Below are 22,820 nucleotides of genomic sequence, written 5' to 3'. Positions count from 1 at the left end.
AACTCTGCTGCCACCGTGCGGCTGATTTCCGGTACTGCACACTGAATAAATAGAGCTAGAATATATTACTCTCCTTAACTTGGTTATTTAATGACTTTAAGAAGGATTTACAAGCGGATGCACATCAGCCAGTGACCAGCTAGCTGTTGATTGGTTCCCCATTTAATCAATGATGCATGACACAATCATTAATCATCATTATTTAATTTTATAATCCAAACTTGATCTGTTGATCTGTGAACTTATTCTTGTTAAATATATTCACCCATTTAAGTTGATATTTTATTCATCAATTTGTAATTTATTAATTGTTTGGTTGTTGTAGTCTCTTATCTGTGCACTGTTCTCTTGGAATTACCGTGGTTTTGTATCTTAGGGTTAAATAAATATATTTTTAAAATGTTGCCATGACTAAAATATTGCATAATGTATTTTTAACCTTTTAATTTTGTAAAAATGTATGAAACTCTTTCTATATCTTATCAGGAAGTGATAACAAATATTACTATTATTACTTTTATACTATAAATATTACTATATATTGTAATTATAACTTGTATTGATAAAATATAATGTAATTTTTATTTTAGTGGCAGTAGTAAAGTATTACCAGCCACTTCCGGCGGACCCCACGGGATTTTATTTCAGAAAAATGTTGCGGAGTTGAAAAATTATCTTTTAAATTAACAATTAGTATATATGAAATTTAGAGCACAATTCAAACAGGATTAAAAAATATATTCTTCTGTCTCCATCCACTAGAGAACAAAGTTTATTCTGAAACCGGAAACGACGTGACGTCCATGGTCCTCTGCTCTCACGTCACTTCCTGCATTTAAAAATGGCGAACAGCAACATTGGGGCATGAATGTAATATTTGGAGGTGGTAAATGAGTGTTTTGGTGCATGTCAGGCGGATTATGTGGAGCTGCGGGGACGTGAAACGACTTCTGGTGCAGCGATAGAAACCGGAGCGCTTTGTGGGAGGCTCGAAGAGTAAATGTGCTTAATTTTATTCGCTTGTTTACAGTCAGACGATAAAATACGCAGCCGCACAGCCTCAAAGTGTTCTCGTTTTGTAACAGGGTTCGTACACTGAAGACCTGAAGCCAGTTTTCTCGGATTAAAACTTTAAACGAACATAATTAGGGTATTTATAAATGGTGTCATGTAAGACTAAATGAACTAACACACTCGTTAGCTAGCTAGCAGTCGGTTTATTACGAGATTTGTGACCTGGTTAATACAGAAGATGAGCTGTGAAGTGAAAGAAGTTAGCTGCTCCACCTTGTGTTATTTCCTGCACATAAAATACACAATGAGTGCACAAGCATGTGGTGAAATACTTAGTTTATCAGCCGTATACACACAAGTTCACTTGTTCTTTACTTTAGTATTTTAATACTCTATTTAATACTCAATTCTTCCGGTCCGCTTCATTTTGGAGGCAATTATTGAACTTCTTACTCCACTTTATTTTATTATGATTTGTGATTTTAGTCAGCAGTTGCTTTACACATTGCATGCTGCAACAAAGCCAAGTTAGCACATTTTCATGATATAAGGCAAGTTGATTTGTGTAGCACAATTCAGACACAAGGCAACTCCAAGTGCTTTACAGGGGCATGAAAGGCCTTAAAAACAAGTAGGAGGACATCAAGAAATAAAACATCTAAACAGATTTAGAAATGGGAAAATAAGCTAAAATAGAATAGGTTTCAAAATAGTGCCAATTCACAAAAGAAGTTATCTCATGACACTTTCCAAATCCAGAAGGAGTGGCCCATAGTATACAGTATATTCATGTAAAAATATGTATGATTTACATATTTAAGTACATGTAGGAAAACTGTAACCATGAACCATCAAATACACCAAAATTAAACCAATGAGTGATTGGTGGAAAGGTTTAAGGTTAGAGAATGTTAAATAATCAATATAATATATATATCATTTATATGTAGAAAGGGCTGGTGTTGTTTTGTTGATATCCCCCCAAAATAAAAAAAAGGGTTGTTTTTTTTAATTATGAGTCATATATTGTCTATATACCTTAGCCCTTTGAAGGAAACTAGAATTTATTTTGTAATTAACAAGTAATTTGCTTTCTGTGCAGAGTTTAACCATGAGTAGCAGAAGAAAGAGGGCCCCTCCTGTGAGGGTGGACGAGGAAGACAAGAAGAGGTTGAACTGGAACATGCTGGAGGACCGCAAGAACGAGACGATCCAGGAAGAGGACCAAATACCAACCTGCACCGTGCTTCCTGTCGACCCGACTCCCAGCTGCTCCTTGCCCTCGACCACTGAGGACGTTGTAGAGACGGCCAGTGACCGCACTGTCCGGTTTATAGAGGAACTCCCTGGCACATCGTCAGATGGCATCGCTGCCTCAGCCTCCCTGGCCCTCACCGTGGAGCCAGCTTTGAAGCTGGGCCACATCTGGAAGGCGCTCATTGGGGAGTTCAGCATCCGGCCGTCTTGGATCCCATCGGACTGCGAACAGAGAGCTTTCATCCTCCACAGGATGGGTGAGCAGCTCTGCATCAGCTACAGCAGCTACGATGAGACTTCAGGGCTGCAGTGGAGGCCTGATGAGGACACTTGCACAGCGGAGTGCAGCCTCAGTGTGATCCCACTGGAGGACCTCGACTGGATGCAGAAGAGGAGGGTGGTGCAGCTCTGCCACCAGATGAAAGAAGAGTCAGTCAAGGTATGAGAAGTTGTGTATAAATATATTATATATAATATGACTTATTTATTAGGCATATTGTTAATTGATGCTCTCGGTTTTTGTTGTCCCCTTTGCTGCTGTAATATTGCTAATAAAGGATTATCTTGTGTTAAGTAAAGATATGGTGTTAAAATATGACTTTTGTGATGTGAAAATCATCCATGTGAGCACTTGAGTACATGTCTTAATTTATCTGATATTAAATGTACTCCAGTATCAAAAGTAATTTATGGCAGTGAATGTATTGAAATATCAAAAGTAGCAGTAGGTGAAAACACCTTATCTATTGAGTAAAAAGAACAACAAAAAAACAGGCATACAGGTCGTCCATTGTATGTGTTGAGTGAGCAGAAATTCATTGATATGCATTTGTAGTAATCAGCTACAATCAGAGCATCTACAGTGTCTTCTTGATGCTGCCATGACGGGACAATTGTTTGACTATAACCTGCTTCACCAATCAGAACGTGACTGACCTATAATAATATTAATATTCTAAAACAAATTATCACAATACCAGTAATTAAATCATGAGCGCCATGACATCGGATGTTTTTGTGATAGAATGCCCTAAATAAGATGCACTACTGCGACCAATCACAGGTCGGAAATTAAAAAGTGCACGTTCTATGGATACTTGACGAGAATTCTTTTTAGGCCATCTCAGCCAAATGGAGGCCAATCATTAGAAAAGTAAAGCAAATTCAAAAGTGAAAACTGTGTGGTGAGTGAGTATTGGTTGTGACTGTGTGTCGGGCATAATAATTGTCAAAAAAAAATAAATACATGAATAAGTTGGCACCATGAGTGATAGGAGGATGCCGCCACACGTCTATAAATACGCGTGGAACGTTTATGTCTGTTGGAGTGAAATGATTCTGCGGGCTGGTGTCACGCACACTACATTACCCCCAGTTGTGTGACGTATGTCTGACGACATTGCGTCTCTCTGGGGATGTCACAACAATCCCGTAAACAGGTACGCCTGTGCATAACAACCGAAGAGGCGGAAGTACTCTACGGGCACAGGCTGCCTGCGGAGGTCGGTGTCATGCGCATAGCATGCCGGCTCTGGCTGACAGCCGGACACTTAGAGTGCTGTTGACACGCAGATGATCACTCTCAACTGAAAGGTCCTTAATTGTACCAATCAGTTGTCACAACCTTTTATCAATTGTTTTACGTGAAGGCTTGTATGAGCTTGACAGAGAACTCATTTTTTAAGACTTGGGCAAAATGAGAAAAAGTTTCTATTTCAACATTTTAGACTGACTCAGCAGCGATCAATCATCGGTATTTAATGTTAATTTTAATTTAATTTAATTAAAAATTTTTTTTTGCGTTCTCCCACATCCTGACTTTGAATGCCATTACCGTTGAGGTGAGCTGGAGCACAAGTCTTGCTCTGTACGACCCTGTTGTCTCCACTTGATGTGTAAACGGTTCAGAAGGGCGGATAACTTTTTTTGGGGGGGGGGACATTAGAAAAAAATAATTATCTGGAGGGAGACTGCGACCGGAGATCGTCCGCCCCTGAAATTAAAGCCTGCAGGCAAGTACCTTACACGTGTGGCGGGTGGACATAACGAGTTGCATTGTGTTATTTAATAGTGGTGTCCGTGTGTCGGTGTTTTGACATTTCCCAACTCCCCGTGTAAGTTAGGCAGGTTTGAGACACAGGCGCTAAGAGTCCACCGGCTGACCCCCCATTTTCCACGGCTGGGAACCGTCATCCGTCATGGCCGAGGGGAATCGAAGCGGCGTAACTCTCGAATCTCGTCAGTGCGCATGCGCACAACCTTTGAGAACCTGTGGTTGTGAGTTCGCGTCCAGGCTGGGACGAGTCCGTTTCGGGCGCAGGCTGTGCATTGTCCGCGCTGTAACTATAGAAACATTCCGCGGTTTTTAACAGCGTTATATGAATTACTAAATCCTGAAGTTGGAATAATGAGCAAATTGATTCTGCTGAGGAGACTCAGGCCGTCCTTTGGAGTGCAGTAGTGTGAATAAATTTGTAAATTTGTTTCTTATTGAGCAAAACACAAATGACCCCCCTTTTTTCAGAGTTTAGAGCCGTTATCTGCGATAGTCGAGCGGTTAAAGTGTCTGCGAACGCGAATGTCCTCAGTGCGCACGCGCGCAACCGTTAAGAAATCGTGGTTGGTGGTTCGCGTCCAGGCAGGGACGGGTCTGTTTCTGACCACAAGCTGTGCAGTTGGCGCTGTAACTATAGAAACACGCCGCGGTTTTTAACAGTGTTTGTATGAATTACCAAAACCTGAAGCTGGAATAATGAGCAGACTGATTCTTCTGAGGAGACTCAGGTGGTTCTTTGGAGTGCAGTAGTGTAAATAATTTTGTCTTTTGGGTTTTTTGGTTCTTATTCATATTGTTTTATGTTTTATTGTTTTTTTTACTGCCTTTTTTTAACATATATTTTATATATATTTAAAAATGTGTGTGTGTGTATATATATATATATATATATATATATATATATATATATATACAGTATTTGCCAATATACACATACTATTTGTATGTATGTAGTTATCAAACACTTGTTACAAAGATATGTGACAGTATCAGGATATTTTAAATTTTAACAATAAACTCTGTTATCTTAAATTACCTCAGTACACTGATGCATCAAACTGTACTGGGAGCCTAAGTGGTCAAATCCACTGTCATAGTCTTCATTTGGAATGAAAAATCCTTCATACCTGCTCCTTACACTGGTTAACTGTCAAAGTATTTCCCTCCAATAGCTGTTATCTTTTTTGTGTCTGGCAGGTGGGGATTTACTTGCTGGAAACAGGGCTCGGGAAACCTGAGTTCCTCAGTGAGGGAAATGCTCGGCTGAAGAAAGCAAATCAACTAATGCAGATTTTAATGGAGTATTTCTACGATTTTATTATCCCCGGTGAGTGTCTGGTTTAATGCATGCTGTGATCCAAGTTACTAAATACAACGACTGCCTCACCATTAAATTCAATGTAAAGCAGTGTGAGGCTTGAAGCGGGTGTAATCCTTAACAGTGATTATAAAACACAACGTTCTGTCGGGAAATATAAGATTTCTCTGCTGTGTTTTTCATGTAGAAGTTGTAGAGAATGATCAGGAGGAATGTGACACCGACCTGGAGAGGCAAAATGTCGAGGAACTCTACGACTACGTCAGACATGTGCACCAGAGAGAGAATCAGGAGGTGACTTACGACGTCCAGCACAAAGCTCTTATTCCTGTTCTCAGACCTTACCAGAGACAGGCTGTCAACTGGATGCTGAGGAGGGAGAAATTCAGGAACACTTCACCAAAAGGTAATCACTTCTGGTCTGGTACACCTGAACATTGCCACCCTGATTCTTTGCTGCACTCTTGACTGGTGGTTTTAATTATTATTCTAGTTAAAGTGGACTAGTAGATGTGAAAGTAACCCCTATATAACAGTTTATTAAGCTTCTGTTGTGGAAAAGGTCCTTGTTAGAACTGCTCAGACTGTTAAGATTGTCAATATTTTCCATCTCTGTGTAGAACAAATGCTGCATTTCCTCTGGAGGGAGTTGATCACCTTGTGTGGAAAGAAGCTGTTCTACAACCCTTTTACTGGCTGGTAAGAAATTGTATCCACTCACAGTAACAGGTCAATTCACTTAAATCACAAAAACATATTTATGTTTTACAGTTCTAGCTACCCAGACAGATCTAAAATCTGTTGCCATCATTGAGCAAAAGGGATGCAGGAATTTACTTTAGGTGCTCAAAACATAAAAAAATATTACAAAAGCTTAAGAGCAACCTGTTTTTCCAGAAACTATAAATTTAATTGTCAAAATAATCTGCTGACCTTATTGCGAATGATTTTTTACGTGTTTTCCAAATTTTAGCAGCACAACATTCACCTCCATTATCGTAGGTCAACAGCAGAGATGTCATGAACTTGTATCTGAACCAACATGAACATATTTTTTTGTGGGTTTTTTAATTTTTTTTTCTTAGCTTAATCCGAGAATTTCCCCTGGCGGGTGTGGAGTGGCCTGGTGGGATCCTGGCTGATGAAATGGGCCTGGGAAAGACGGTGGAAGTTCTGGCCCTTATCCTGTTTCACACTCGACAGGGCCTGGAGCAGGAGGCCCTCACACTGCCTGTGGTGAGGATCAGCAAGCTGCAACAATTTAAAAGACAGAAAATCACCATTTTCTTTACTTACATTTCAGTGCTATTTAATTGTATTATTTTGAGTAACTTATGATTTTGTCATTTAAAAGTATCTTTTTGACGCTTTAAGTGCCACCATTATATTCAAGACAAAATCTCTATATCATCAAAACTAAGTAACAGCTATAGAAATATTTGTATAATATTGGACATTTTTCTACTTATTTAATTTAACTTCAACCAGCCTGTGAAAATGTAAAATCTCTTTTTTTTACTTGCAGGGAAAATCTGTAAATTATTTTGTACCTCCTCCTCCCCTTGAAAGAAAGAAAATTAACCGCTGCAAGGCTGAAGTTCAGCCGAAAATAAAAGCATCATACCCAAGTATGTCACTCACAATCCTTCCACGCATCACAGCTTTTATCGCCACTGCAGTTTGATTGAGATTTTTTCTGTGCAGCTGTGCGTGTCATGCTCCTCACTGCGATCAAGGAGATGAGAACCGGCAAAGGGGCCTCCTTCAACGCCGTCTTCACCTACATCCGTGCCACGTATGGTTATGACCTCTTGAAGAACCGTAACCACATCAAGAAGACCCTGGTGAAGCTGATAGATGAAGGGCTGGTTGATCGAGTCAAAGGTCGAGGCTTGGCAGGGTCTTTTAAGCTGGGAAAGAAATACAAGGAGACAAAGAAGATGTTAGCAGGAGCATCCAAGACTGTAAGAATAAAGAGCTTCAAGTAAAAATGGTTTGTGTGACAAATATTTCTTGGTTATGTTATTTAATTGTGCCTGATTCATCTTTTTTTGTTAGACTTATAAAAGCATGGAGAGCACGCCCAGGAAGATGTTTCAGAGACGAGCAAAAGAGAAGGCAGAAGCAGCTCTGCAAAACTCTCTCACAGACGATCAAATGGATCTTTACTCTCCTACATCTGAGTGTCTGGCACCGAAGGAAGCAGAAACAAAGAAAGAGTGGGATGAAAGTCTGAACGAGAGAGCGGATCAGTCAGACGACACGCTGGATACGTCCACGACAGCCTCACAGACATCTCAGGATAAGTCAGACACGCAGGACATTTCCAGACTGGTTGATCTGCCCGAAGATGCACCTCAGCTTGATTCACACGAGGAGACAGAAACACCCACCAGAGCGTCTGTTTTCCCTTTCAACACTCCGGATTACCGCTTTGAGTGTATCTGTGGTGAACTGGGTATTGTTGACTACAAGGCTCGCGTCCAGTGTATGAACTGCCAGCTGTGGCAGCATGCAGACTGTGTGAACTACAAAGAAGAAAGCCTTGAAACGACTCCTTTCTACTGCCCTCACTGCCTGGTCGCCATGAAGCCCGTCTCCACCGGCGCCACCCTCATCATCTCCCCGAGCTCCATCTGCCACCAGTGGGTGGAGGAGATCAACCGGCACATCAGGTCCTCCTCACTGCGAGTGCTGGTGAGAAAGTAGATGGATGTAGATGTTCTTTTATCTGCAGGGTAGAAATGATACATCTGACACTCTCACGGTAAATCAACAGAAATCAGATTGAATGTTGGGATGTTTTTTTGTCTCTCAGGTTTCCCTAATAAGTCGTGATCATTAAGTATCATATCTACATGTATCTCTCATGGATGTTGGTACCAAAAAGGTCAGATTCTGACACTGTAATCAGAACCTGTAGCAGCATATTTGGAAAGTGTCTTCATTTGGTGATGATATATAGTCTAAATAACATAACTTACATGCAGCCTTTTGTCTCAAGTGGTAGTTTTACACAGTTAAGGCTGATATGTGTTAGGTTCTCTGTAGCTGATGCTGTGTTTACACACCATCTGCTGCAGCAACAGTCAATTCCAAGAGAGATTAAGAATTATAATTGTTCAAGAGACCTCTTAGGAACACTTGGATTTTGTTCTTCATTAATGCTTCTACACAATTCTCTTATCAAATATGGGTCTCTCACAAATTAATTAGTATTCTCTAGCTCTTCCAAAAACCACTCACTGACAAAACTGTAAAGCTCAAAAGTACTTGGCTAATTAATTTGACCTCTCCGTCTCAGGTTTATCAGGGTGTGAAGAAGCACGGATTCATTCAGCCTCATATGCTCGCTGAGCAGGACGTGGTCATCACCACCTACGACGTGCTGCGGTCAGAGCTCAACTACGTCGACATTCCCCACAGCAACAGTAAGGACGGACGCCGCTTCCGCAACCAGAAGCGCTACATGGCCATACCCAGCCCTCTGGTGGCTGTGGAGTGGTGGCGGATCTGTCTGGACGAGGCTCAGATGGTCGAGTGTCCCACTGCGAAGGTCAGTCCAAAATAAGTACCTGTATGTTTTATTGGATGGGTAGTTACTGTGTGTATGCCCTCATTTCTAAAGTCTGTGGTTCTTTATTGATCCTGTCAACAGAGTTATTTATGCTCCTTTTATACTTTCAGGCTGCAGAGATGGCACTACGTCTGGCATCTGTTAACCGCTGGTGCGTCAGTGGCACTCCTGTCCAGAGAGGCTTAGAAGGTAACGCCACAAAAAAGGATTAGTTGTTGTATAATACCACTTGAAAAACGCGAATGTTTACGTTGCTCTGAACTGACATTGTTTTGTGTACAGATCTGTATGGCCTTGTACTTTTCCTGGGAGTTGACCCGTACTGGGTGAAACACTGGTGGTACCAGCTGCTCTATCGCCCGTATCGACGTGGAAACACAGAGCCTCTTTACTTCGTTATTGCTCAATTATTGTGGCGATCGGCGAAGAAAGATGTCATTGATCAGGTAAATCTGTGACTGTTTGACTGTAAATGACAAAACTTTGAACACAATTTTTAAAGAATCTCTTATGGACAATTAAATTGATGTACTGTTGTTGTTGAGGTGTGTTTGATGATCTTGTCTTTGCTTTCCAGATCCAGATCCCCCCCCAGACAGAGGAGGTGCACTGGCTGCACTTCTCCCCCGTCGAGGGTCACTTCTACCACCGTCAGCACGAGGTGTGCTCCCAGGACGCTCTGGTCAAACTCAGGAAGATCTCTGACTGGAGCCTCAAACTCGGCAGCCTCGACCGCCGCACCGTCAACACCATCCTGTGTCCGCTGCTGAGGCTGCGCCAAGCTTGCTGCCATCCGCAGGCTGTGAGGGGGGAGTTCCTGCCTCTGCAGAAAAGGTAGATGACACTTTATGTTCTCAAGCTGCTCGTAAACAAGAGGAGAGGTCTTTATCTGAAGGCAGCTGCAAGCTGCAGCAGGTAATTAGCAATCTTTCTTGACTAAATAGTAGCCGTAATAGACTGCAGCAACCTTTTTGTCAATTATAATGTGTATTTGTGTTTATTTAAAGTTGACCCATTCTGTGTCATTTGCATTGGAGGGTTTTGTTGAGTGGTTTTATCTGTTGTGCCCCCCCCTCCCCAGCACCATGACGATGGAAGAGCTCCTGAAGTCCCTGCAGAAGAAATGTCGAGTGGAGTGTGAAGAAGCTCACAGACAATTGGTGTGCGCACTCAATGGCCTGGCTGGAATCCACATCATCAGAGGTATAAATCCCCACTTCTGTCCCTGTTCTTCATCTGCTCCTAGTTTCCCATGGGAATCAGTTCAAACAAAACACAGGCCCTGATCTCATCTTTGTGTCCCCCAACACTTTTTTGTACCGAGATGTTTTGTTTCAGAAAAGGAGATATATGTGTATATGTGTCTTGAGTGTGTGTGCAGGGGTCGGTTTGTATAGCGCGCCTCATTAGCTCCATATGTGGCGAACATATTGAGTGTCACTAATCATCACCGGTTTTTTCGACACCTGCAGATGAGTTCGCAGAGGCAGTAGAGCTGTATAGAGAAGTGCTTCGTTCATCAGAGGAGCACAAAGGCAGACTGAAAACTGATTCATTACAGGTATAAAGCCTCATCCTATTCATGTCTTTACATAATTAACATATGAAGGGTCTCGTTTCTCAGCCTCCATCCCTCCAGAGACAGCCGACAGCATTAGGTTTAAATTGAATTAGGTTCAAGTACAGTTGCTTTTTTAACTATACTGAGATTGATTCATGAAGGACGTCAGATTTCCTTTTTTTTCTTTAACCACGATTGGATACTGAGTTTATATAAACATTTCTCACTACTCTGTCTTTTTTACTGTTGCGTTAAAACAGAGGCTTCACGCAACCCACAATTTGATGGAACTGCTGAATGCAAAGCATCCTGGGATACCTCCCACGCTGAGAGACGACCGGCTAAGTGAGGAGGTAATTGAGCCCGGACAGTCGTTGAAAAGTTCTTGAATTTGTTGTGTTGAAGAAGTCGTTAGAAGATTGGCAGCCGCAGTTTTCCTTCCACTCGTCTTTGTGTCTGTGCAGGCGGAGCAGCTTCGACAGCACTACATGACCAAATACGACTCTGAGGTAGCAGACGCTCACCAGAGTCTGCAGCCGGTGCTGCAGAACATCAAGGAGCTGAAACGCAAAGTGAGAAGTCCTCTTACATCTACATTGATTTACAGTAGAAGGTATACTGCGTTGCTGTGCTGTATCATTGTTTGTCTGCATATATTGGTAGAAGATTAACTTTTATATAGCAAAAATTATAGCAAGCATAAACCTGAATTTAAACTTGAGGAATTGGCTTCCAAGATCAGAATATCCAGTTGTGTCCTCAGACAATAAGTTAGATGTGAGTCACACTGCAGGAATTCAGTTTCATTGCTCTGATTTTGCTGCGTATGAATGGAATTTCTTTTTTGAACCACTTTTGTTAATATTAAAAGTTTAAACCCTTTTTATTATGATGATATGAATATATAAGACATTTTCTTCATATCACATCTTAAAGAACAAATTGTGAGATCATAAACAGATTAAATCAGAAAGAAAACTTAACACAATTAAATTGTTTCTCCAGGTCAAGCTGAACTCTCCCTGGTGGCTGGATGTCATCCAGAAAGCGATCCGGTCCTCCATCGACGATGATCTGGTGTCCCGCGTCAAGAACGAGCTGACATCCAGCTACAAACAACAAGCACACAAGCTCTCCATGGCAGACAAGTAAACAATCTATTTGATAAAAAACAGGACAATAGTTAATGACAGCACAAATGTATTAAATGCAAATGGGACCTCCTGCAGGTTTCGTGATGCCTGTGGGCTGCAATTCATACTCACATCCCAAATGCAAGATCTGATGAAATCCCAAAAGACGGTCCAAGACGCGGTGAAGAGTCTTGAAGGCCCGGCTTCACAGAAAGTGATCGATGAGGCCACCGTCTGTCACCTCAGGCCTATGAGACTGCCACTCAATAAGTAAGACGCCAGGCTTGATTTCACCTTCCTATTAAACCTACTATTTACTATAACTAATATTCTTCTCATGTCATTTTTCTAGTTGTGTTTTTTGCAAAGCGGATGAACTTTTCACAGATTATGAGTCGAAGCTGTTTTCTCACACGTAAGTAGAGCAGCGTTTAGTACCGGACTATCACTCAGACTGCATTGAAACTTAAGTCACTGACCGATGAGGAAATTTCCCTGACAGGGTAAAAGGTCAGACGGCCATCTTTGAAGAAATGATCGAGGATGAAGACGGGCTGGTGGACGACCGTCTCCCCACCACCAGCCGAGGTCTGTGGGCAGCCAGTGAGACTGAGCGCACTCTGAAAGCCATCCTGTCCTTCGCCAAGTGGAAGCGCATGGACCCAGAGCTGGTGGAGGAGGGCAACACTTTCATGGAGCTGTTTGAGAACTGGAAGAAAGAGTACAAGGTGTGCACACACAATTTGAACCCATCTGTGGCTTTTGAAATAGGTTGTGCTTGAAGATGAAGAGTTGGAAAAAAAAGCTGTGCATCCTCCTCTGTATCTTGCAACTGTTTAAAGCGCTGATATCAGAGACACAATATCTGTAATGAAAGCTTCCTCTGTCCCTTCTCAGGTGCTGCATGAGTACTGGATGGTGCTTAGGAATCATGTGTCGGCCATCGATGAGCTGGGTATGGCCACTGAGAGACTGCGCGTGCGTCTTCCCGATGAACCGAAGCCCAAACTGCTGCACATCATCGAACCTCATGAGGTGAAATACATCCCTGATCGATGAACTAGTGGACAGTCTCCCCTCACTCTGAGCCTCTGATCTACTGAGAATCACTGACATGCTTAGCAGAGAAGCAGAGAGAGAGTTAGACCTCAGACTCTAGTAATGATGAGGACGTGAACTTTTCGTTTCTGCTCTTTAATAACGTAATGCCACAAAGCTGAGAGAAAAATTTAGAGAAAGCAGCCCGACTCTCACCCGGTGTTTTGCACAATTGCTTTGTTTTTTGTTGGTGAAAGTTTCCAAGGATGTAATATTCTGCTTTAACTATTTTTATTGCATTCCTGACCTCTGCCCTCGGTTGCTTTGCCCGCAGGTGGAGCAGAACAGAGTGAAGCTTCTGAACGACCAGGCGGTGGCCAAGTCTCAACTCCAGAAGAAGCTCGGCCAGTTTCTGTACCTCACGAATCTGGAGAAGGTAGTTTATGTTTGATAGTTACTACAAAGCACAAATTGGTTCCCACTTTATCTCAAACTGTGTGATGTCCCTTTGCTCCAGTCCCAGGACAAGTCAACTGGGGGGCTGAACCCAGAGCCATGTCCCATCTGCGCCCGGTCCCTGGGACAGGAGGTGAGTGTTGTTAAGACGGTGGTAGATTGTATTTATATGTGACTGTCTTGAGCTTTTTAAACTGACCTTTAACTGATTTGAATGATTTATTGTCTCTTTCTCTTGAAATGTTTTGTCACTTTATCAAGAAGTGTACTCTGCAAATAAAATTATTAGTTTTCCATCAAAGGTAGTGTCCTGTTCTGCTCTGATCATCTCGTCTGGCTCTCTTTTCCAGTGGGCAGTGCTGACCTGCGGCCACTGCTTCTGCAATGAGTGCATCGCCATCATTGTGGAGCAGTACAGCGTGGGCTCGAGGCGGCGAGCCATCAAATGTGCCATTTGTAGGCAGACCACGTCGCACACTGAGATCTCCTACGTGTTCACCACCCAGTCATCCAGCCAGGACCAGGACATACCTGTCAAGGTCAGTCGGCAACACTCTGCCACAGATCTGGGGGGGGTTAAACTTTTGATACATGCCTTATAATGTGCTTGATTATAATTTAACACAGCTTTATTTGGCCCATTTTCATTCATTTAAAAACCCAAGTCTAATTTTCCTCCTCCTGTGGTTGTCAGGGAAGCCACTCTACCAAAGTGGAAGCAGTAGTGAGAACGCTGAAGAAGATTCAAATGACCGACCCCGGGGCCAAGTGTCTCGTCTTCTCCACGGTAACTGTAAACCATCCCCGCTCTGCCAGATTTATATCGATGATATCGAGTTTGGATCTGACCCAGTTGTTTGTTGTCGTGCACAGTGGCTGAGTGTCCTGGACATCATTGCGAAGGCTTTGTTTGACAACAACATGGAGTTCTCTCAAATCAACGGGATTCACAAATTCCAGGTTTGAATAGCGACATTTTGTATTGCTGTAATGAAACTTAAAAGTAATCCCACACATGTTGTACTCAAACCAATCGAGCAAGAACCAAAAATGTAGATATTCTTTAACTTTGTGTGGTTGTAACTAGAGCATCGACTTGAATTTTCCAGGAGAACTTGTGTTCCTTCAAATACGAAGAGAAGATCAACATCCTCCTCCTTCCTCTCCACACCGGGTCCAACGGTCTGAACATCATCGAAGCGACTCACGTGCTGCTGGTGGAGCCGATCCTCAACCCTGCTCACGAGCTCCAGGCCATCGGCAGAGTGCACCGGATCGGCCAAACCAAGTAAGAAGCAGAGAGTTAAATCTGTGAAAAGATTTGTACACTGGATGTAATTTGTGTGTTTTTCTCTGTCCACCAGGCCGACATTTGTTCACAGATTCTTAATCAAATCCACTATCGAAGAGAGGATGCAGGCAATGCTGAAGACGGCAGAGAAAAGGTGAGAGTCACAAAATACTGAGTGTTTAAAACCAAGTTATTTAGGTATGATAAAATAATCCCTTTTTATTTAATTCTAGTCACACCACCACAGCCATGAAGCACTCGGAGGCCGCCGTGCTGACAGTAGCCGACCTGGCTGATCTGTTCACTGAAGACACAGAACATCTGGAGTAACACCTGGACACACCTGTTGAGGATACACAGGCAAAGAGAGCTCACTCTTTACACAGTGGTTCTATAAACACTCTGATTTTGCACATTTAACTTTTTATACATTAAAGTTACCAAACGCATTCCCAAAAAGATATTTTAGCAGATCACCGACGACAGACTGCGACACGTTTCTTAACTGTATTTCATTTTTAATCTCTTTTGAATATTTGTGTAATTGGATCACTTGTTGTCATGGATGTAACTGATTCAGTAACATACTAAGTAAATGTTTGATGATCACATTTGACCAGACTGTACAGTAATGTTGCTTGTCTTGATCTAATAATAAGTACATGCATTAAGGATGAAAATGGAGGACTTCAGATTGAGATTGAAGGATTCTCACAGCAGTCAGGAAATAAAAGACTGTCGATGGCCAGAGGTTGTTGGCCCGTTATGACCTGCTCTTTTTGTCCGGTGCTTTTCTTGTGGTTTATTTCTGTGTAGTAAAGATTGGAAGCAGGAAGGAGCCCATTGACCTTTACAACAGAAGCGAGAGATTTTCGCCAAGCAGACAATCTTCTTCAAGCTATTTGTCCGCTAAAACAATGCCAAACAATTCAGCCTAACACTCACGCCTGTCTTATTTGCAAGACAAAAACAGCACAAGATTCAGTGTCTTGGAAACTGATCTTGTAAATTAAACTCATAAAAGAGTGAAAATGTACTAATCTTTCTCTTATATTACCACTCACAGATTGTCTGGACAATATTAGCCGATATGTTGCTGATTTTATTCCATTTCTTCTGTTTCAGAGCTTATTTAATGGTGATGAGAATAATCTTCCCTTGCTTGTGTTTGCATGCTGAAGTATTTTATGGTCTGTTCCACCACACATGTACACTCACAGGTCTTTGGCACGGTGACTGAATTGCCCTTGACTCGTAATGACTTTTCTATTCGCCTGACTGACTGGGATTCCCGCACCAGTAAAGATTTTAAAATGTCCTGACAAAAGATGTAGACAACAAAGAGGGCCAGCCCAGCTCTGTTGTTCCTCTTTACATGGTTACCAGCCGTCTTGTTGCTCCCTGTAGTAAGAAACAGTTGTAAGATGTTTACTAAGAGGACATCACCGCAGTAGGCGGTAACATACGTGTTACCTTGGACTCCCCTCAGTTCCCCCTATTCATGTGCGGAATCTCATTGTTGGTGGGAACATCATTCAGGCTGGTGTTTTAAGGCCAGAGGGAGGCTCCCAGTTCATTAGAGCCGTGTTTCGAGGGTTGGAGTAAGAGAGGGGTACTACGTCTTGTGGTGACAGCGAGTTCCCCGGGAGATTCACAGAGTTTCGGGGGGAAAGGGCCAAGAGGTATCGGTAGTGGAGTGGCTGAGCTAAAAGAAAGCGGAGGGACAGTCCTTGGAAGATGGCACCTGCCAGTGTGGTTTTTGCCTGGTTACTGTTCACCATGAGGATGGTCACCTCGGCAGTGTATCTGGAGCCTGAGGAGGAGGGTGAGCTCACACCTCACATCACACGAGCAGCAACCAAAGGTCAAGTGTAAAACTAACTGATTTTTAAAGGAGTCATTAGAGAGAGATTTTTCATATTGACAATTATTGGTTTAGCTTGTTTGCAGGAGCTTTGTGATGTTCTCTGAACACTTAGAGTCGAGTAAAACATTCCTTTATGTGTTGCCAGTTTCTGTTACATCAGCTGCAGTCAAATATGATATTATGCATTTAAAATAGATACACAACACAATTGCAAATTATTCAAAATCTTACTAAATGCATGGTCAAAAGTATCAAGAGTGTAAGTACTCGTGCAGCAGAATGACCCGTCAGACTTCAGTTTTACACATAACATTTTAATCATTCATTTTATTTTACTATGTAGCTGGTCAATGTAGAGCTTGTTTTAACTACTAGATGTGCTATCAGGTATTTTATTTTGTATTTTAAGTGTTTTGTGTGTAAAATCTTATTTTGCAAACAAACTTCAGCAGTCAGATAAAAGATGTAGAGTAAAAATTATTTGGAAATGTAGTTGAGCAGAAGCATAAAGGAGCAGAAAATGAAGATACTACAGTACTTTAATGAATGTTACTTTCCACCACTGACTTTCAGATTTTGCATGTTAAATATATGGATTTATCCGAGAATTTACATAAAAGTGTGTTAGCATGGAGCGTAATAGGACGAATGTTGATTCTCTGAAACAATTCCTTTTGTGCTGGTAGTTAAAATAATCTGTTCTCATCTTCTTTCTGTTAGAGCTCAATGAAACTGTCATCTGTACGAACGACCATATGGAGGTTGTTATTCCCAGCGCTTTTTTCCTCAACAAAGTGCCTCCAGTCCGAGTAAGTGAGCGGGAACAAAACTCCAAAGCTTTGACATTCCCACACACTGATATCCTAAATCGTTTGCAGTGCGATTTTTTGCCAGCAACTGATTTTTCTTGTATTGTGTGTTTCATGTTTAGGTTTGGGATTTGCATTTGAATGACCCAGAGTGCCGCGGCGTCGAGGTCGGAGACGACTACGTTTTCAGCATAAAGACGAACCTCTCCGACTGTGGGACCATAATGGTATCACCTCTGATCTTTCGCTCGTCATTTGCATTAAAGTCAGCGAGGACTTGTTAGTCAGGAAGTGTCTGCGCGAGTCAAACTAATCAAACGTTGCACGTGAACTCGGACATCAAGAAGAACTCAGAACAAAAGATATGAAGACAAACTACCAATATTGACAACATACGATCCCCATCATAATAAATCAGCTATTTTACGATGTCTGCGGTTGTTGTGGGAACTGGTCGCCCAATCAGAATCCTTTCTCAGCAAAAAAAAAAAGTTTATGGCACTTTACATAACAGTTTAAGGAAACGCACACACCACTTGGTTTATCTCTTTTTTTTGTAGTGCAGGGAACCAAATCCTCAATTAAAAGTATAATCCGGCACCCATTTTCACCCGGCATTAACTGATTTTTTTAAAGAAGGTCAACAATACAGTCACAAAGATCTTTTTAAGCATTAAACATTCACCTTATTTGGTGAATCAATCAGTGGAATTACATTTAAATAGCAGTAAGAATAGCTTGAATTAAACCAGACTCACATGCCACTTTTTCCCCCCAATCTATGACGTAAATGTGGACTGTGAGGCTCTGTGTTCACATGGAATTAGCTCATAGCAAAGAATAATAAGATGGACAGAGAAAGGCACATACATACAAGGGGAAGATAAAGGAAAGGAGCGGGGGGGTGTGGCGTGTATGTCAAGAGAGAAGGACGGCGTTGTTCCTTTTGCCTACAACAGTGCAGGACCTTATTCAGGGCAGGAAGGGGACCCTGAATGGCCTTGCAGTTCTAAATTATCAGGATTTACATGGAAATGATGATTATTTGTTGATGTTCAGTGAATAGGAAGGCCCTAAATCATCGACCAACCAGCTCCCTCGTGATTTCAATCCAACCACTCGCATGGATTTAAGCTTCGGCAAGGTTTAAATCCCTACTTCAGCTCCACAAGTGTCCTTGAATTGTTTGCTTGGAATGCATTTTTTTTTTTGTAAAACAAGCAAAAGGTTAAAAGAGCTTACTGCTGGGAGGAAATCTCTCACTTCTCCACCTCAGCAGTTTTTACAAGGTTTTTGCTCATAGCGGCTGAGGAAAGTAAGCCAGCTCTGGATTAGGTGACTGTTGCCAAAGAAGAAGAATGCCAGAGCTGTCAGTCTTGCTTTCACCTTGAACTTCGAATGTTTTTAAACCAGCCGTCAGAGAAAGGGTGAATGAATTGTTGGGTTTAAAGGTCAGACATTTTTATTGAAACATGGAGCCGTCCTTGCTCGTGTTTCAGTGATGGTTTGTGAGACAGTGATAAGTGCAAGTGCCAATCGTGAAGACCTGCTCCTCCTCCAGAGACCTGTCAGCGGTGCTCATAGTGGAGGGGGGCTGGTGTGTTTACCCAGAGGCAGTAAAAGATGTCTCGAGTGGCAATTCATTCTGCTCAGTGGCTACAGAAGCCACCATCTGTGCTCGGCGGGAGCCCAGACAAACTTTGGCCGCAACCTTTTCACCCGTCCACATTTTATGGTTTCTCCTACGTCAGCTGCCAACGGTTGAATATTGAGCTGCGTCGCTCACATTTACAGTACGTGTGAGAGGATGATGACTGTAGAGGTTACAGCACACGGAGAGAGGTTATGTAAAGGAACCTCAATGGCTCCTGTTGCGTTTTAATGTGAGTCTCACAACTGGAAATCACGCAGCGCTCTCAGCCCATCTTACGTCACGTCAATTTTTTTGCGTCATTCACACACACAGAGTACAGCGCACTTACTGTCTGTCATTTATCCTGCACTTCTGTGCTGTATCTGAAGTAGAACTGCAACAATTAAGTCAATTAACTGCATAATTGAAAGTAAGAAATTAAATGTGCAGCTGTTTTGATAATCAATTAATCATTTAACATATTTTTCAAGCACAAATTTCAAAACTTTTGATTGTTTCAGGTTCATTAATGTGACATTTTGTTGATTTTCTCTGTCGTACATTGAAGTAAACTAAAAAATACTGAGTTAAGATTCAGTTAATCAGATAATTTGATAATGAATTTGATTGTTTACGCGCAGCACTTATGTCAAATACTTACCTTAAGAATAAGGTGCTTTAAAAACCAGAAATACAGTTAACCCGTTAATGTATAATTATATTTTTATTATGCTAAGGACGGCCAAGAAAATGTTTTTTTGTATCAGAGGTATAAAAAAGAAAGAAAAATGAAATGTTCACATATTAATTATGACGTAATTTGGGGACAAAGTAAATTTTCCTTAAAAACAAAATCATCTCTTACTTGATTCTTTTTCCACTGACTTTTATATTTTTCTTTCCCTCCTCAGACATCGGATGACACACACATCATGTTCATAAACACCATACACAACAACGATTCAGACGTCATAACAAGAAACTACATCAACATAACATTCGTGTGCCGCTACCCCATCAACTACATGGTCCAACAACCGAACGGAGAAAACATGATCAGAGTTGATGTTAAGTAAGTGTTCCTTTTTAAAATAATGCAGATTTACTTCTGAACTGGCAGCAACATTTAATTCCTCTTTTTCATCGTGTTCTCGCTACAGAACCATCACTCTGAACACAGAGGACGGGAACTTTTCAGTGTCGATGTTACTGTACAAGGATGAAGCCTTTGAGGACCGATGGACCACCGTGCCGTCGCTGACACTGGAGGACGACATCTTTGTGAAAGTTTTCATGGTAAATAATAGTCACAGACAAAGACTATTACTGTGTTTATGTGAACTTCATGCCCACACCTCACACTGACCTGATCATTGAGTATTATGAGCGTGGTGACATGGTCTTAAAATTACGTTGCTGTATTTTAAAGCTGCATCATGATACAGAGTTCAATCTTGATATTTGGAAATCCCCTCAAAAGCACGTCATAAATGCAAGGACTGGATGACAAAAATCAAATATCACAATATTTTTGACCAAATTTTTTGATATCAGTATTAATCTAAGACGTTGTACTCTGTGTACTCACTATTGACAGTTATTTTGGGATACGGTTAAGCATGTTACACGATCTTAAGCAAGATGTTGTGCGGCAGGATGTTCCAAGAGACGTTGGGAATCCAACACTCCACCCGTGACCAGACAGTAATTTGAGTCTTGTCACAACCCTCTATGTCCAGCTGTTGTTTACGTACTGTGAATCATCATTTTGTGTCTAAGTGTGGAAGGGCATTAATTGTGTGACTCGACGTCTAACCAACCCTTTCCGTCTGTTTCTGTAGATACCGGCTCACCTGATGCTGCGGATAGAGAGATGCTGGGCGACACCAACCAGCGATCCTTACAGCAACATCCAGTACACCTTCATCAGTGACAGGTCAGAACAGATTGAACACAAGTTTATTTTGCTATATGAGACAAAAAGGAAAATACACTGGCAAAACCTAAAACCTAAACAAAGTAAGAATACATATAGGTCAAGACTTCCCATCTTGCACAAGATATTTGATAGATGGCATGTTGAAACCTGCTTGTGGAAAGCTGTCTGACCCTGTTGTTTCACCACACTTGCAAACAGCTCTAAGTCCTCTTAAGGGAGCTCTGTTGAAATCTGAAATAAGAGAATTTGTTGCTTAGAGAGCGAGGGCCAGACAACAGCTCTCGGGGGCAGGTCATGTGACCGCTGTCTGAGAGGCCATATGCGTTTCAGTTCAACAGCTGCGCATGTCCTTGACAACCAGGCAGTATTTGGTACTGTTAGCAACAGCAGGGCAATGAAATGCCGGGGGGAAAAGAAAATACTCAAACAAATCTGTCTGTCACTACAGAGAGTGTTGACATTATTTCTTAGCTTTGCACTTCATCACATGAGCTGACATCTGCTCCTGTAGAGTACAGTGTTTCATTATAGATTTAAATCTCACTACCACCGTCAGGCCGCCCTGACTACTTCTTTATCTCCCTCCCGTAGCTGCCCCGTGTTGTCAAACAAACAGACCCTGAGCGTGCTGAAGAACGGCGAGGGTCCGGAGGCCACGTTCAGGATACAAATGTTCAAGTTTGTCGGCGGCTCTTACACCAACGTCTTCCTCCACTGCAACGTCCAGATCTGCCACAACAGCGTGGGGCTGTGCCAGCCAGTGAGTGAGCTCATTCCTCCAACTGGCAGTCAGAGGCTAGTCCAGACAAGTGGCCTACTATATGTGCAGCTTATGTCCTTAATATAGACCCCCATGAGTCTGGAAATGTTTTACAGCCACATGAGCTTGTTGTTAACGGGGTCCTCATTTTGAATGTGAACTGCCTGACCTCTCTCTTTCTTTAATGCTTTACTGATCTCTTCGCCAAACAGAACTGTTCAAGTGAAGATGGACTGATGAGGACACGGAGGGATGTCCCTCTGTCCCATACAGTGTCTTATGGACCAATCAGACGGCTACTACACAACAGTGAAAAGCCCAATCCGAGTATGTTTTCACCTTTTGTGTAACCTCTGTAACTCACCTGGATATTCAAGCTTTAGCATTTAGATCTTCAAAGCTTTAAGATTCTAGATAAGCATACTTGGTTCATATGTAAATCGTGTAAACCTTTGTCCTCAGATGCAGGCGGAGTCCCTCCCGTGGCGACCTTTGTTCTCGGGGGGCTGCTGGTCGTCTTGCTGCTGATCACAGGAGTGTTCGGGAGGCTGTGGCTTCGCTCCAGGCGTTTCTACCCGGCGCGAGAGGCACAGCTCACCCTGTCCAACATTCACCACATCTCAGAGGTGGCCTCATGAATCAGGGAGTCTTGGGACTTTCTTGGGCAAAAAAATGAACATACAAATACATCAAGTGTACATGATTTAAACATTTATAATAATTATGAAAGTCTTGTTTCTTTCCATAGAATTGCTTCCTTTCTAAAATTGTAGGAAATCAACTTAAATAATAAAAGTCTCTCTCTCTCTAAAAGTCTTGCTTTTTTTCTGAATGATGGAAAACTGTTTTCCTGCATTTACAGTTGCTTGATAAATGCTTTGTAAGGTATTTAATTGTTTGTTAACAGGGAGGGTTGATAAGCTATACAATTATCATTTATTAGTCATGGTTATTATAAATAAGAACATTTCTGTCTGCACTTAGTCCCTGTTTTATGATCAAATTATTTTTAAAAAAAAAGGTCAAGGTGGATAGTTTATAGTAAATAATGAAGTTGCTGGGGACTATTTTACCTGTGGAGTCACACAAAAGGAGCTACACTTTCCATGTT

The 22,820-nt window shown here is 41.9% G+C and overlaps 2 protein-coding genes across 6 annotated transcripts; both read left to right on the top strand.

The window, feature by feature from the left end:
* Positions 1-840: 840 nt before the first annotated feature.
* Positions 841-15,467, top strand: shprh (SNF2 histone linker PHD RING helicase). 5 transcript variants are annotated; one of them, XM_037071979.1, is made up of 30 exons: positions 841-996; positions 2,117-2,710; positions 5,525-5,654; positions 5,833-6,051; positions 6,266-6,344; positions 6,731-6,881; positions 7,171-7,273; positions 7,350-7,609; positions 7,704-8,342; positions 8,950-9,201; positions 9,333-9,411; positions 9,505-9,668; positions 9,800-10,056; positions 10,304-10,425; positions 10,695-10,783; positions 11,044-11,136; positions 11,248-11,355; positions 11,789-11,931; positions 12,013-12,186; positions 12,269-12,331; positions 12,419-12,644; positions 12,814-12,951; positions 13,289-13,390; positions 13,472-13,543; positions 13,761-13,949; positions 14,105-14,197; positions 14,284-14,370; positions 14,520-14,698; positions 14,775-14,855; positions 14,935-15,467. In XM_037071979.1, exons 2-30 carry the CDS (start codon positions 2,126-2,128, stop codon positions 15,029-15,031), a joined length of 4,974 nt encoding a protein of 1,657 aa, XP_036927874.1. In that variant the 5' UTR covers positions 841-996; positions 2,117-2,125; the 3' UTR covers positions 15,032-15,467. The 5 variants fall into 5 exon arrangements, with proteins under 5 accessions (XP_036927874.1, XP_036927875.1, XP_036927878.1 ...); XM_037071980.1 differs by having other exon boundaries at positions 841-1,002; XM_037071983.1 differs by lacking the exons at positions 841-996; positions 2,117-2,710 and adding an exon at positions 4,081-4,283.
* Positions 15,468-15,620: 153 nt separating this feature from the next.
* Positions 15,621-22,515, top strand: si:dkeyp-110a12.4 (alpha-tectorin). The gene is made up of 9 exons (XM_037071985.1): positions 15,621-16,526; positions 17,289-17,377; positions 17,500-17,604; positions 19,922-20,082; positions 20,171-20,306; positions 20,852-20,946; positions 21,541-21,709; positions 21,922-22,036; positions 22,172-22,515. The coding sequence occupies exons 1-9, from the start codon at positions 16,439-16,441 to the stop codon at positions 22,345-22,347; spliced, it is 1,134 nt and encodes a 377-aa protein (XP_036927880.1). The 5' UTR covers positions 15,621-16,438; the 3' UTR covers positions 22,348-22,515.
* Positions 22,516-22,820: the final 305 nt, after the last annotated feature.

Source organism: Acanthopagrus latus, chromosome 16 (genome assembly GCF_904848185.1).
Source record: "Acanthopagrus latus isolate v.2019 chromosome 16, fAcaLat1.1, whole genome shotgun sequence".
In the NCBI taxonomy this organism is placed as follows: domain Eukaryota; kingdom Metazoa; phylum Chordata; class Actinopteri; order Spariformes; family Sparidae; genus Acanthopagrus; species Acanthopagrus latus.
The sequence above is the reverse complement of the archived record's forward strand: the minus strand, read 5'-3'. Positions and strand labels throughout refer to the sequence as shown.

Excerpts from the sequence above, each read along its gene's own strand:
- si:dkeyp-110a12.4 (XM_037071985.1), top strand. The coding sequence starts at position 16,439 with ATGGCACCTGCCAGTGTGGTTTTTGCCTGGTTACTGTTCACCATGAGG. Across the intron at positions 17,378-17,499 it reads ACAAAGTGCCTCCAGTCCGA|GTTTGGGATTTGCATTTGAA; the intron begins GTAAGTGAGCGG and ends TTTCATGTTTAG. Across the intron at positions 17,605-19,921 it reads CCGACTGTGGGACCATAATG|ACATCGGATGACACACACAT; the intron begins GTATCACCTCTG and ends TTCCCTCCTCAG.
- shprh (XM_037071979.1), top strand. The coding sequence starts at position 2,126 with ATGAGTAGCAGAAGAAAGAGGGCCCCTCCTGTGAGGGTGGACGAGGAA. Across the intron at positions 6,052-6,265 it reads CAGGAACACTTCACCAAAAG|AACAAATGCTGCATTTCCTC; the intron begins GTAATCACTTCT and ends ATCTCTGTGTAG. Across the intron at positions 13,950-14,104 it reads ACCAGGACATACCTGTCAAG|GGAAGCCACTCTACCAAAGT; the intron begins GTCAGTCGGCAA and ends TGTGGTTGTCAG.